General features: G+C 43.3%; 1 protein-coding gene across 6 annotated transcripts in view; it reads left to right on the forward strand.

The window, feature by feature from the left end:
* PTPRQ (protein tyrosine phosphatase, receptor type Q) overlaps positions 1-15482 on the forward strand; it is a 245877-nt gene that overhangs the window by 92793 nt on the left and 137602 nt on the right. For all 6 annotated transcript variants that reach the window (XM_019514795.1, XM_019514789.1, XM_019514790.1 and 3 more), the window contains exons 27-31: positions 3507-3714; positions 4827-4979; positions 5099-5278; positions 8808-8915; positions 13607-13888. In XM_019514795.1, the coding sequence (XP_019370340.1) occupies positions 3507-3714; positions 4827-4979; positions 5099-5278; positions 8808-8915; positions 13607-13888 (931 nt within the window). The remainder of the gene's footprint in view (positions 1-3506; positions 3715-4826; positions 4980-5098; positions 5279-8807; positions 8916-13606; positions 13889-15482) is intronic.

A 15482-nucleotide genomic window follows, 5' to 3' on the forward strand; every position in this document is an offset into this window, starting at 1 on the left:
TCAAAATGGTTGAAACCGGTTTGAGAAAAACCTGGTTGAATGTAGTATCAGACTTAACTGATTTGGCTCAAACCAGTTTATGGATCGTCTGTCCTAGGCCTTTGATGGTTTGAGGTAAATCAGAGACCCTCAGCATCCCGGCATGCTCTCTTGGCTGGGTGGGGCTGTCTGCCCTGGCCCAGCCAAGCTGGCCTTGCCCCTCAGATCCCCAGTCCCAGCAAGGACAGGCAGAGGCAAAGGTCTGGCCAGAGAGGGTTTTAATTTCTCTGCAGTGGGAGGCTGGCGGCAGGGCCCTTATTGGGGGCAGCAGCCCCTGTCATACTGTGGGGGAGCACGAGCCCCTTCCCAGTGAGGGGCTGTGTCATGCGGCTCACAGAGCTTCAGCCAGCTGTGTGTGGCAACACAGGGGTCCCGAGCAGGCCAGAGCCCCGTAAGTCCCCCGCAGCACTCCACAGCGTAGCCCCCACTGGGAAGGGGCTCGCTCCAAGAAGCCACCATGGTTACTACTGGTGGCTGCTCCAGATGCTGGGTGGGGCTCGGCCCAGTCCCTGCCACTCGTCTGTGCTGGAGGCAAGCCCCACACATCTCGAGGGGGCTTATTCAGCCACTAGCACCAGAGCACGGTTTACAGTTTGCCCTGAGCACTGGAGCTGCTGCAGCATCTCCCTGCTCAGGGCAAGCCCCTCCTGGCCGGAGAGGCTATTTCAATTGCTGGCCGGGAGGGGCTTGCCCCAAGCAGGGAGATGCTACAGCAGCTCTGGTGCTTGGGGCAAGTTCCTTCCTGGCAGGAGGGGGCTTATTCAGCCGCTGGCACCAGAGCGCAGTTTGCCGGGCTGGGCTCTAGCCTCCGCAGCTGTGTGCTGGGGCCAGCTCCCTCCTGGCCAGAGGGGCTTATTCAGCCACTGGCCCCAGCAGCTGCAGCCCGGCTGGGCAAACCGTGTTCTGGTGCCAGAGGCTGAATAGGCCCCCTCCAGCCAGGAGGGGCTTGCTCTGAGGCAGCTGGAGAAACCACCAGTGGGTGAGTAACCATGATGGGCAGCAGCCTGTCATGGCTTCTCGGAGCAAACCACTTCCCAGTGGGGGCTGTGCTGTGGAGCACTGTGGGGGGGCTTGCAGGGCTCTGGCCTAGTTGGGACCCCAGCACTGCTGCACACAGCTGGCTGCAGCTCTGCCAGCCTTGCAGCGCAGCCCCTCACTGGGAAGGGGCTCGTGGTCCCCTGCAATATGACAGGGGATGCTGTCCCCAATAAGGGCCCTGCCACCAGCCTCCTGCTGCAGCAGCAGGAAGGAAGCATGGCTGGGCAGGGATGGGGTTTTTCCTCCAACCTCCAACGGAGGGGACAGCCAGGGAGCCTATTCTGGGCAGGGAGTGAGGGGGGAGTGCCGGGCCTACCCGGCTCCAGTCCCTGCCAGTGGCATTGGGGGAGGGGATTAAACCCCTCTCTGGCCAGTTCAACCTGGGTGGGCCATGCACCCCCCCACACCCAGTACAGCTTCCCTGCAGACAAGGGCCACTCTAGCACGCCCTGGATCCTGGCCTGAGCAACTGCAGACATGTGCCCACATTGCCTCAGTGCAGAGAGCATGTTTGTCCAGTTATGAACTGGTTCAGCCTAGCCAGGTTAGACTAAGGTTGAATCAGTTGAATCAAAGGTTGAATCAGTTCAGGCTCCGGCTTTTTGAACGTCTGTTCCTAGCCAAGATGTTCTGCATAAACAGGGATTATAGTCTAATTTGATGGAGATTTGAGAACAGTTTGTTTTCAAATTGAATGCTGTGCCTGGAACCACACATGAAATAGAATAAAAATGAACAACTGCTCATTTATTAAACTTGGGAAGAGTCCTTTGGGAAAAAAAATTGTATGTGTTCATGTAATTAAAGATTGTACCATACATCATAGATACTAGGAGCCAAATTAAGGTAGCAAAGACTATTAAAATTTTAGCAGTTCCTAATGTAGCATTGGCTTTTGAGCATTATTTTTTTATGATGTATTGGATGTGATTTCCAAATTGAAAAAAACAAACAAACCCAACAACAGAAAATAAAAGCAAACATTGGATTATATGAAAAATGTTGATCCTAACTATATACTTTATCGGTATTTGGACCTTTAGATTTGTTACCTTTTTACCTAAAGTAGTAACTGACAGCATTAGTGGCTGTTATCTTTTCAGGACCAAGTACAAGAGACAAAACCTGTTTCTTCGCTGCCACAAAGTATATTTTTTCAGCAGGATGACTCATATGGATTACTGCAAAGGCCTGTGCTGTTTATCTCTGCCTGTGGTTGACCTCAGCAAGTATCTTGTAAGGATACTTGTACCTCACCAGTACAGGATCTTGTTAGTCAATACATGTTAGTTATCTTGCTGTAAATTCATACTTTTTGACAGTGAAGACTTGGCCACAGCTGACAGTGACTGATGTACAGACTCGGGATTCATAGGTTCAGTCCCAGGTTCTGGATAGGAGAATGGTTTCTGGTGGATATAGATTGTATCCTGTTGACCCTTTGCCCATCCCTGTTTAACTCCATATCTCACTCCCATCCTTCTGTTGCTCTCTACCATTCACCCACTGGGTTCTGATAGTCTTCTCCTATCCTTCTTTGAATTTCCCGGTTCTTGTCCCTTTGTTTTTTGTGCCTATCCATGCCTGTATCCCCTGCCTTCTTCCAGCTCCCCACTTTGCACATAAATATATTCCAGTCCTCTTTCCTTCCCTCCCCTACTCCTAGCTACCCTGCTGGCTCCTATTGTACTCCCCTCTGTTTCTTTTAATATTCTGGCTCCTTTTCACTCCCATGTAGTGCAATCTGTAACCCATTCTCTGTATTCGACAGGGAGAACATGGAGATAACACGATAGATTCTCCCTCCTCTCAGTTTAAAGGCCAATTGCCATTCTTGCAGCCTTGGCCTGGAACATACTTAGTATAGATTCAATCATCAGAGAATTTTCTTCCAAACCCTAACAAGTCACTACTGAGCATGGGATGTCTGTGACACTAGGGTAATTCCCTCTTAAATTTCAGGATCTTACTCTAAGACATGGGGGCACTAGAACTTCTCAGTGAAATATTTGTAAGATATTTTTAACAATACAAAGCAACATATGATTCTGTAATTATGTGTTCAGAAACTGTTGAGTTGTTTGGGCTGAAACTTTCTAAAACTAACAAAAGAACTCAGCTCGTCTCAGCCATCATGGAATATTTCCATTGGGAAACATGGAAAATTTGTTTGAGCAGTTAGTTGAGCAAAGTTATAGGCATCTGAGAGAGGTTCTTTTAATGGACAGTGTCAGGCAGCTGTATTTGTGGCCAACATAATGAGCTCCATCTACAATATATATTAGTCTAATTTGTCTCATAAATGTATACTATTATATTCTATTCATTTATAATATTTTATGTATCTAGTAATAAGCATTCTAATGAGAAAAACAAATTAATGGTGTCACATATGGTTTCTAAGTTATTTTTGTATTCTTTACTTTTAGTATTTGATTGATTCTATGGATCCAGATATAATAAATGAAAATATCCAGTCTTTCACCTGGAATACAATAGAAACAGCCACTGGATTATATGAAGGCTCAGGCGAGATGTTCTCCACAATACAAACAGGTTCCCCAGGAATATTTATGAGTTTGTCTAATGATAATTTGCCCAATATGGATGGAGCTGAAGAATTACATTCAGCTTCTGGTAAATTTTAAGATTTTTTTTTTTTTTTAACCCACCTCCATGTTCAAAAAGTCCCAGTCACTGTCACAAATATGATCTTTAGCACAGAGTTCAACTAAATTATCGATGGGTCATTTGCTGGAGTCAGATTTTTTTACTACCAAATAACCTTCTGAAGCAAATGAGAATGCCACACAGGCAGGAGCTAGCCCCTTGTCACCCAGCTGACCTTCCTTCTAGAGAAAGTAGCACCCTTGAGCCATCAGCCAAGCTGCATAGACAATCAGTTATTACAGTTGCCAAAGCAGGTGTGATTGTAGGGGATTAACATATCTCCAGGCCCTTCACAGACCTTGATTTCTCTGAGCCTTTTGACTAATAGGTTTTCAAATGTCACTGAAGGTAAATAGGTCAAAAAGTTATAACTCTGCTGTATGGGTGACAAACAGGTGGAGATGACCCTGTGACATGGTGATGTCATTAGTGTGTACACTTGTTCTAAATTATCAATGGCACATTGTTTCTTTAGTAAGTATGGATATTTATGACCCATTAAATACAGGCTTAAAATGCTTCTCCACATTTTTTTACAGTAAGAGATTTAAACAGCAGCTAGAGGGTCAAACTGTGATTTTACACTCAGTTAAACACTGCCTCTCCGGTATAATGGAGGGTAGAAACCTCTGATATCCCAAATAACAGGACAAGACATTAGTCTCAAATTACAATAGAAAAACATAGGTTGGAATATTAGGAAAAATTTTCTAACCATGAGCACTCAAACAGATTAGAAAGATTGTGGAATTTCCATCCCTGGGAATTTTTAAGAGTAGGTTTAGACAATTGTTTGGATGAGATGGTTTAGACAGGGATGATCATGCCTTGAACATAGGGTTGAACCAGATAACCTTCTGAGAGCCTTCCAGTCCAATTTTTTTTTCATGACTATGCATATTGGAAGGGTTAGGACATTCCTTTGTCTCTGCAAAACAACGCAACATCTACCTTCTAGGTTGGCCTGAAAGTGAAGTGAAAATGTCTGTATTAATATTGCATGGACATTTCAGCTTGCAAAAATTCCTTTAGTTTTACAAATGGATAACAAAGGTTTTTATTCCCTTTTAAAATGACAGATAACCAGTATGCCATTGATATTTCAGCTGAAGAGCTGTCATATGTTATAAAAGGCCTTCTACCTTTCACAAACTACACAATCAGTGTGTCTGCTTTCACTATGATTGGAGAAGGGCCACCAGCTGTTCTCTCAGTTAGAACACGTGAACAAGGTACATGTTTATAACTCTGAAATAATTTGATGTAAATGATTCCCCCTTTTCCTCTTGTTTTTGTTATCATTGCAATTGCTCCTACATGTGATTTTTATTTTTTTTCTTTGTTTCTTTAGTTCCAAGCTCAGTACAAAATATACATTATAAAAACATTAGCTCATCATCTGTTTTGCTATATTGGGATCCTCCAGCAAATCCAAATGGAAAAATCACTCATTATACAGTTTATGCAATGGAACTGGATACAAAGAGAACATTCCACTTGATAACCACAAACAACAGCTTATTTATAACAGGTACAGTGTAGCTTCATAAAAATAAATTACAACTGTGCCATGCCAGTTTTACCATCACTAATTTTAAAAGGTGTCAGTATTTACAGTGTAGGCAGACTAGATTTTTCTTTCCTGAACTCTATGTGAAAGGGGACCTTGGGCAGCACTTTCAGAGCATTGTCCTCTTCTTGATACTAACCCAATGGAGGTTTGGGAAGAGTACAGTGACACATTAAGGGAGGAGTGGGTGGTGCTGGTGCCCTATTGTATACTTTTTTGGGTTCTTGGAAATCATCTGGAAAAGGTAATAAAAGTTCTTGGCTCAGGGTCTGGCATGGCTAGAAGTCTTCTTGGCTATATGGCTGCAGAGGCGGTCAAGGACCCGAAGGGAGTTTGATGGGAGAGGAGGGCACAGGACCAGAAATAACCTCCTCATAGAAAGTTGAAGTCTTCTGTTAATCCAAATCAGTTTAACAGGTTTTAGGGTAGCCTTTAAGGTAAAATGAATCCTATTCACTCCAGCTGTTTCAGAATGATGATCGATAATGTATTCACTGGTTTTCCCGTGGATTTTTTTCCATAGCAATATACTGTTTTGGCTTTTCATGTGTAAGGATGACAATCTGAGTTAATGTTTTTTTAGTGCAAGTTCTTTTACTTTTTTCCACTGTGTGTTATAAAATTATAATTTTCTCTGCTTTTAAGATTACCTTTTCTTTTAGCAATAAAAATAGTTTTCAAACACCAATTTTCGATTCTTATAGTACCATAATTTTATACAACATGTATATGCTTATGTAGGCATATGCATGTACACATGCACACAAATACTCATGCAGGATTCCAGGTGGATTAATTGCTAAAGTACTGAACAAAGACTAGTCATCTTCTCATGAAATTAACTACCTGTTTAGCATGAAGAAGGAAATAAGATAGAATTATAGAAAATTAGGGTTGTAAGGGACCTCAGGAGCAAAGCAGGACCACCCCCTTAAAGGAGGACCACCCCAACTACAGCATCGAAGCCAAGACTACCCAGGTCTTAAAAACCTCTAAAGATGGAGACTCCTCAAACTCTCTGGGAAGCCACTTTACTACCTTCCTGGCAAAAAAAGGTTTTTCTAATATCTAACCTAAACTTCCCTTGCTGCAGCTTGAGACCACTGCTCCTTGTTGCATCATCTCCCACCACTAAGGGCAGTCTAGCTCCATCCTCTTTGTGACCACCCTTCAGGTAGTTGAAGGCTGCAGTTAAGTCCTAAATAAACACTAAATAAGACCAGTTCCCTCAGCCTTCCCTCAAGTCATGTGCCCCAGCCCTCTAACCACTTTCATTGCCTTCCACTGGACTCTCTCCAATATGTCCATATTTTTTTCTGTAGTGTGGACACCAAACCTGGACACAGTACTCCAGATGTGGCCTCACCAGTGACAAATAGAAAGGAATAATTCATTAATCTGCTGGCAATGGTCCTACTAATGCAGCCCAGTATGCTGTTAACCTTCTTTGCACCAAAGGCACACTGTTAGCTCATATTCAGCTTATTGTCCACTGTAACCCCTAGGTCCTTTCCTGCAGAGCTACTGCTTAGCCAGTCAGGCTCCAGCCTGAGCTGGTGCATGAGTTTGTTCTGTCCTAAGTGCAGGACTTTGTTCTTGTTCTTACAAGATTTCTTTTGGTCCAATCCTCCATTTGTTGAGGTCTCTCTGAATCCTAGTCCTATCGTCCAGTATTTCTACTACTCCTCCCCCCCGGTGTCATTGGCAAACTTGCTGAGGGTGCACCTCATCCTATTTTCCAGATGGTTGATGAAGATATTGAAAAAAACCAGCTCCAGGACCAGCCCCTGGAACACTCCACTTGATACTGGCTTCCAATTAGATAGCAAGCCATTGATTACTATCCTTTGAGCCTGATGATCCAGCCAGTTTTCTATCCACCTTACAGTCCATTCATCCAAGGGACTGAGGTGAGGCTGACTGGTCCATAATTCCCTGGATCCTCCTCCTTCCCAAGAAGGGCACTATATTTGCCCTTTTCCAGTTGTCCAGGACATTTTCCGATTGCCATGAGTTTTCAAAGAAAGTGGACAGGGGCTCTGCACTTACATAAGCCAACTCTCTCAGCACCTTTGGGTGCATTGTGTCCAGCACCATGGACTTATATAAGTCCAGCTTTTCTAAATAGTCCCTAACCTGTTCTTTCACCATTCACCTCCTCCCCAAACTTTGTTGCCAGGTGCAGTAGTTTGGGAGCTGACCTTGCCTGTGAAAGCTGAGGTAAAAAAGGCATTGAGTACTTCAGCCTTTTCCACATCATCTGTCAAAAAGTTGCCTCCCCCATTTAGTAAGGAACCCAAACTTTCCCTGATCATCTTTTTGTTATTGACATACTTGTAGTTATTCTTCACACCCCTTGCTAGCTGCAACTGCAATTGCACTTTGGCTTTTCGGATTTCATCCCTGGAAGGCTAAGCAGTACTCATACTTCTCCCAAATCATTTGCTGAAGTTTCCACTTTCCCTCGTGAACATAGTTTAAAGTCCTCCTCACTAAGTTAGCAAGCTTGTCTGCGAAGATGTTCTTCCCTCTCCTTGTCAGGTGGATCCTATCTCTTCCTAGCAGTCCTTCTGGGAACAACATCCCATGTTTGAAGAAGCCAAAGGTCAGCTGGCAACATCATCTGTGCAGTTATACATTTATCTGTAGGATGCATCTATTCTTATGCAGGCTGTTCCCTTTGACTGGAAGGATCAAGAAGAAAACTGCTTGAGCCCCTGTCCCCTTCACCCATGCACCCAGAGTCCAGTAGTTATTTTTGATCTGCTCCACTGATCTGTCCCTGCTAAACTGCTTCCTTTCACCAAATCTATGGTGAAGGAAGATGAGAGAGAATTTCTGGACAAACTCCCTGATGGACTCTTCACTGACTCTGAACAAGGGGCTTAGGTGTAGGTCTAACTGCTGAGTTTTAGCTACTTATGCTAAATATATGCAGGTTAGTTACTCTTATTTAAGGAAAAAACTTACCTTAAAGATTGCCCTTCAAAGAGTGGGGTGATGAACTGACCTGTGAACTGCTTGCAAACTGTCCTATTTGCTGCCCCTGTTCACTCACTCTCTGGTTGTTGGAGAGTCTCCCTCTGTACCTTTCTGGGCCTGGAATGGCTCTGCCCCCTTGTTAGGGATTTTGTCAGACACAAGCCACAGTCACCAGCTAGTAGCACTCCCAGCTGTTTAGAGCGCATGCCCAAACACATAGCACACCAAAGAAAAACTTAGCAAGCCAAACACAGAGACAGCTCTGGCTCACTTACCTTCAAGAAACAGAATACCTTGTGCCTGGCTCCTCTTCCTCTTTCCCTTCCTTCTCTTGCTCCCTGTGAACAGCTTGCAAATTGCTCTCTTTGCTGCCCCTGTTTGCTCACTAAAATATGTATGTTATAATGATTAAAATATTAAAACATACACATTTTAATACTGAAATAAATGTACAGAAAAGAAAAGATGGTGTTGATCACAGACTCAAGATTTTTCTTTTCCTTCTTAGGTCTGGAAAAGTACACAAATTATAAAATGAGAGTAGCAGCATCCACTACTGTGGGAGAAAGTGCTCTCTCTGAAGAGAATGATATTTTTGTAAGAACACCAGAAGATGGTAAGCATATTTTTGCACTAACATTTATTTCTTTGTTGAACCAGGTGCCTATCTAGAGTACTGGGTTCATGTACAAATAATCCAACACACAAGTTAGGATCACAGTCTAAAATATCGAACCACCTTTTAAGGATGCCAGGTAGTTATCAGTAAAAGCAATTACTGGTATTTTTAGTATAATTTTCCTTTTGTCATAAGCATGTATACATGAGCTAATTCTTCAGGATTGTCTCTCAGAAACATATACGCTATAACATACAGATACAGCTATGAGGGGGAAAAAAAGGATTGTGTCAAGTAATGCTGAGTTTGCTTTACTGAATTGATACAGTAACTCATCAAGCCAAGGATAATTTTCTCCTGATTGGTAGTGTTTAAACCAGTTAAACTATACTTGAAGTTCTTCCCAACTTTTATTCATATTAAAACTAATATCAGTGGAGTCAAGCATAAGATGACTCATAAGGAAGCTGTGGTGTTCGACTGGCTAGAAAGCAGTATGGATGACCCCAAACAGCACATAGTTTATTCTTCCTTTGCCTTGGACATTTCTGGGAGGCACATTCATACCGCATAAGGGTTACCATTCTTCTAAGGGGAGTTTTCTATCTGCTTTACCTTGGCTGGAAACTATGGGTTGTGGCAGCTGTGATGTTTGTGGAATAGGGCCTAGGAAACAAGAGATCCACCATCACTTACTAGGACTTTAGTTTAGGAGGGTAAGACATGGCCACATTTTGAAGTGCATCACAGAAATGACATATATAAAACTAAGCAAGTTATTTGGATTTTCTTTTTTACCAGCAGCAGTAAAAGAGGTGTTATGAATTCGCTTGTTTCTTTATTCATTGTTTAAATACATTAACAGACAAATCCACTAACCACGTGTGCATCTATCAGATAGATATGGCTAGCTTTTTAGTTCAGGTTCTGAGGTAGTGGAGAGCTGCATCATTTCTTTCAGGGCACAGGAGAGAATTCTGAAGGTGTTCTGGAGCATCCAGGTTTGCAAGAGATCCTTCCCTCTGCCACAGGCACACTGCCTCAGAACTTTTCCCTCTTTGGAAAGCTATAGCCATCCAGTGTCGCAAAGAGGAGAGGACCATTTGTGTGTCTATTCCCCATTACTTTGAAGTTGTTTTCCCTCAGGACTTTCGTATCATAGCAGGGAGTATCTATGTAAATGTTTTTAAATGTTGTTATATAAGGGCATTAGAAGCAGTTAGTCCAACACAGCACAAGAGAGGTAGGAAGGATTTGAGCCTCTGAGAACGCTAGGCCCTCCTGGTTCTTAAAAGGCATAATTGGTAGGGCTGTGCGAAGCTTTGGTTGCTGATTTGATTTGGAGGAGATTCCATCCAATTCAGTGGCCAAATCCCCGAATCCAAACTGAATCGGGAGACTAATTAAAAGTCCAAATTGATTCAGCCTCCAAATCAATTTGGGAAAGATTTTGAGATTTGGGCAGTCCCTGCTTGCTGCTGCAGGGAACTGGACCCAGGCTCTATGTTGGTAAGTAGGGGACAGGGGGACCATGGGGAGGCTTTCCCCCCCCAGGCCCCATCTCCTGCCTGCTCCCCCAGCCCCTTGAGTGCCCCCTGACCTCCACCCACTCTCCCAGCCCCATCAATGGTTGGCCCCACCCAGCCCCAATGTCCCAGCACTTAAAAAAAACAAACAAACAAAAAAAACCCCCGCACTCACCAGCTGCTGCAGCAGCCATCAGGGCCTCTGGGGACTCATGGCAGAGCCGCTGCCCACTCAGTGTGGGGCAGTGAGGATCGTCCCTCCGCCTGGCAGGAGCCAGTGAATGCAGGGCTTTTTTTAAGTGCAAGGACACTGGGGCTGGGTGGTGCAGCCATTGACTGGGACCGGGAGAGAGGGTAGGGAATGGGGCCTGTTCAATTCAGAGATTTGGCTAAACTTCCATCGAGCTCACTACTGATTGATGACCATTAAGATCTGTGTATAATTCTGTGTACAGTGATGTTAAGGTCACACACACAGCAAGTCTAGCTATGGAGTAGTATGACAGTTAAAAATCTACTTGCAGTATCGGACCTTGGGTCAGCAATCATAGTATGTTCAAAATGCCTGCACTAGATATGAATATCTCTTTTCTAGAAAAGCTGGTTATTCAGGAGGGATAGATCCAACTCATAGATATCTAAACAGGTCTCAGGTGGAATTTATTTGCCTACATTCCAAAAAGTAATTTAGTTTGACACAGCTCCAAGCATTACAAACCACATAGAATCATTAGATACCTCAGGATTAGGATTTAGGTCAAGCATTATAGTGCCTAACTCTCAATGCCTAAATTCTGTGGCAATCCAGATTGGAACTGGTAGGCACTTTTATATCCATTTAAGTCCTTCAAAAAAGTGGTGGAAGAAGAGAGGTGCCCTGATCCTGAAAAGGTTAAGAACCAGTGCAATAGATTAAAATTGGTATAAGTGGGAGAAGAATCAGGATAACTATCTATGGTCCTGTTCATGCAATCAGACCATTAAGCTTGCACAAAATCCTGCTGACATCGATGAGACTGTTGCATCAGCCATAGTAATTTGACAGCTTGATCAGCACTGAGTTTAGACCACTAAAATGTGAGAAATGGCAACAAATACCCAGATGGATTACTGGAAGACAGAAGATATGCCAACATAGATATTGTTTTAAGTAATGCATGTTTTGAGATTTTTCCAAGATGTAAAAGCAAGTATTTGCTATACTCTTTGTGTTTTTGCTTGGGCAAAGAGAAAAGATTTGGAGGAGGAGAAGATGGTGCAGGCAAGGTAGGTGGATCATGAAAAAATGTGTGTGTGGAAGAAGGTACAGAAGTCTGACTAGTTGTAAGTATTCTTGGGATTAGTGATGAGAGGATGAGTTGCTTAAAAAAAAAAAAAGAATACAGAAACAGGCAGGAGCTAAGCTCCATGAACATATGAATAAATAGCTTGAATTGGACGTGGAAGCTGAGGAAGGGATCTGAAGAAAGGCTTGATGTACAGTGGTTGACAAGATTGATGACTTTTGTGGCTTCATATTGGATGGGTTTGCATGGAGTTAAATAAAGAAAATCTAGAAAAGCTACCGTGTTTGGGGTATAAGATGATCAAAGTTTGGACTACAGTAATATTGTGGGAAAATTGGGCTGGAGTAAAAACTGGTTAGATTTAGGCCTGGCCTATGTTGCATAATTCTGCCTATCAAAACTAAGCAAAACTAAGTATGTCCATACTTAAAGCTATACTGTGTTGTAGAACCTCTTCTTTTTACTGACATAATAATCTTTCTGACTGAAATAGCTTTCTGTTGCCAGCCAGCAGCTAATAGAAAGTACATGTAGATGGATTTGCACCTTCTGCAGGCTGCTAGGGTCCCTTCAGGAGTTGTGGTCTCCTACAAGGAACTTGACACTGAGATGGGGGAGACATCACAAGGCCAGTCACAAAGTCAGCCTGCCCACCTGTGTAGGACATTCTGCCCTCTTTTTCCTGCCATGCCTTGATGTATAAAAGAAAATGTAATAATGTGGGAGGCTGCCCATTTTATGCCCTGATGCCTAGGGCATTATACATGGCTCAGAATCTTCCCTTGTACTGTATCCCATGCCCTGTCACTAGGGTCCCCGTTCATACCCTTTCACTAGGGCCTCCACTCTGCCTACTCTTGTTGGCTCATGTGCAGTCCTTCAGGCCCCATAAGGCCCTACTCTACATGGCTGCTGGGCATTACTCTGCCCCCGCACTGGGACTATGAGGCCTTACACTCTGTGCATCTCAGGTGTCCGCAGACATGCCAGGACACCACTCATAGCCTATGGCCCACTCAGGCATCAGGTGTCTGTGGACAAACCTGCACCCTTCTCTAGGCCCCACACAAAGGGCCTGGGTCCTGCCTCAGGCCCCACTCAGTGGGCCTGGGCCCCTGTGCTTTTCTCTCAGGGTGTGCTCCCCTAGTCTCCCCTCCATGGGGTAACGTGCAAGTCAGAGGGGGGCTGAGGCTATCTGGTGACCCATGCTTGCCCTTCACTGGGGAGGTACAGGTGTGGCATTTTCTGGAAGCTGTCCTGCCACAAGCAGTCCCACCACACCATCCAACTCCAGCAGGGTGTAGTTTTAGGTCATTCCTCAGGAACTGGAGACTCCTCCATCCCCATAGTTCCTTCTCTGTACCTCCAAGATGTTATGTGAGCAACAGCTCCAGCTGGGCAATGTTCTCCCTCCAGCTGCTTGCCCCAACTGCTGGCTCTACTGCTGAGGACCTCCTCTTATCTCTAGCATCTGGGCCCTCTTCCCAATCAGGCAGCCTCCTGCTGGTCATGTGACTTCTGATTGGAAGTACAGTCACCTGCTGGCTGCTCTGCTGCCTGTTGTGGCCCTTAAAGTGGCAGGCACCAAAGGTGACCTGCCACAAGCATCCTTGCCAGCACAGTTGGTCTAGTGGAGCTGTGCAAATGTGCATGCACTCTGTCATATTCCCCATGGTGACCATTGTCTTCTGGCAGAAACCTCCCAAGTTATAGGTAAAACATTTGTGAGAATACAGATGGTTTTCATCTCCTGTAGCTTTGGGTGTCTCTGCAGCAACACCTACATTTTCCAAACAGTATGTGCATATTTGAGAACTTCTATATGCATTCAGTTAAAATTTTCAAAAATGTTTAATTTTTGTGTTCTTTGTTCCAGAACCAGGCTCCCCACCTCAGAATGTAGAGTTATTGGATGTAACTGCAACAGAAATAAACTTGAGATGGTCACCACCTGATCAGCCTAATGGGATCATAACTCATTATGAAGTTTTGTACAATTATGCCAATGATCTATTTATTAAAAATACCTCAAATACAAGTATTTTATTACATGGACTGAAACCATACACTGCCTACAACATTTCTGTAAGGGCTTTTACTAGACTGGGCCATGGAAATCAGTCGTCATTTCCACTGTCTGTAAGAACTCCTGAAACTGGTAAGAATTTTCTTAAATACCTTAATTTATTTATATTTGGTTGTTGGTTTGTTTTGGTTGGTTGGCAGTTTAGGCACAGAAAAATCACTGTATTTTATCAAAGGCAATATGTTTCTTTTCATTAATTTTGATCCAAATTTTTTCCTTCTCCACCCATGTGCAATCTTAGTAAGGGGCAAGAAAGGGGCTGTGTTACATCCTATATTGGCTTACTTAAGTTACAGAAAATTCCTCCTGCCTTCCAGCAGAACATCTCATTTTTATGGGAAAGGAGGAATTTTAAAAAGCCAGGCTTTTTGTTGAGGATGAGAGGAGCTTGAATTTGATGTGATAAGAGAAAGGAAGCCAATAAAATAATTCAAAGACACATGATGTCATGGCTGAAATAACAGGAATATGATTTTCTTAGAAACATTTTGGAGAAGGGAAAGATTCATAGATGTTAGGGGTTGGAAGGGGCCTTACTATGAATTGGAACAGGAGATGGTTACATTAGATCAAATTGAATTTGCCCACAACAGGGAAAATATGCTTCATCACTGGGGACTACAAAGGAGAGGTAGATTTTGAACATATTGAACAGAAGAAAACAAAATGTAGTGAGAAACTTTACATAAAGGGTTGAGTGTAGGAAGGGAGAAGAAAAAGAAAAGTCTGGAAGACCGTCAAGGTAGTGGAATTATTCTCTGTCAATGCAGAGAAGAGAGTCCGGAGAAGGTTTAGGGGGAAAAGCTGAGGTAGTTGTTGAAGAGCAGATGTTGCAGAGGCAGCTAGAAAAACTGGGATCCCACTGAGGGTGGGATGTCAGGAGATCTGAGTAGTATTTTTTTGACTAACTGGCTGATAGGTGGTGTTTGAATGACTGGGAAGAAATAAGGTTACAAAGGGAGACATTGGGGAAAGGACTGAAAGGATCTCTTAGGGATATAAACAGAGAAAGAGGATGGGGAGACAATATATATGACATGAATAACTGCGATAAGGGTAGTTTCGTTGGAGTAGAGAGACAAAAGCCTAACTGGAAGGTATCCATTACAGAGGGCCAGTGAGAGTGAACTAAATGCTCTAGAATTCTGGAAGCAAAGGAAAAGAAGATGGACTCTAGATCATGTGAAAGTTCATTTTCTGTCTTGAGGAAGTTAAAAAAAAAAAAAAAAAAAAGGAAAAAGCAACATGAAGCTAGGGAAAGCTACAAAAATAGGCTACTATGCATAAATATGGATTTTAAAAACTGACTATATAAATGAGCATTTGAAACATTTGGCCTATGTTCATTTGGGTAGGCAAAGATAATCACAATACTCTGTGTGAAACTGTTTGCATTTGTTTACCTGAAAGTCAGTAACATAATCTCTCATTTGTTCTTAAAAGTCAATGGAGACTTTAATACCAGGGCCTTAAACTTGGGGAGAATCTTTAATAAATAACTTAAGATACTGTAGTATGAAGACTGTACTGTACTAACATTATTGTAGAAATACTTTTTTAAGGATCAAAATAAAAACATAATATAAGCTGAGTTACCAGGTGACCATGTCTCCTCCTTGGTTATGGGTTGTGGAAAAGTATGTTTGTTTGGGGGGGGGGGGGGGGT

The sequence above is a fragment of the Gavialis gangeticus genome, unplaced genomic scaffold, assembly GCF_001723915.1.
Source record: "Gavialis gangeticus isolate Ggan-Ray unplaced genomic scaffold, GavGan_comp1, whole genome shotgun sequence".
NCBI lineage: Eukaryota > Metazoa > Chordata > Crocodylia > Gavialidae > Gavialis > Gavialis gangeticus.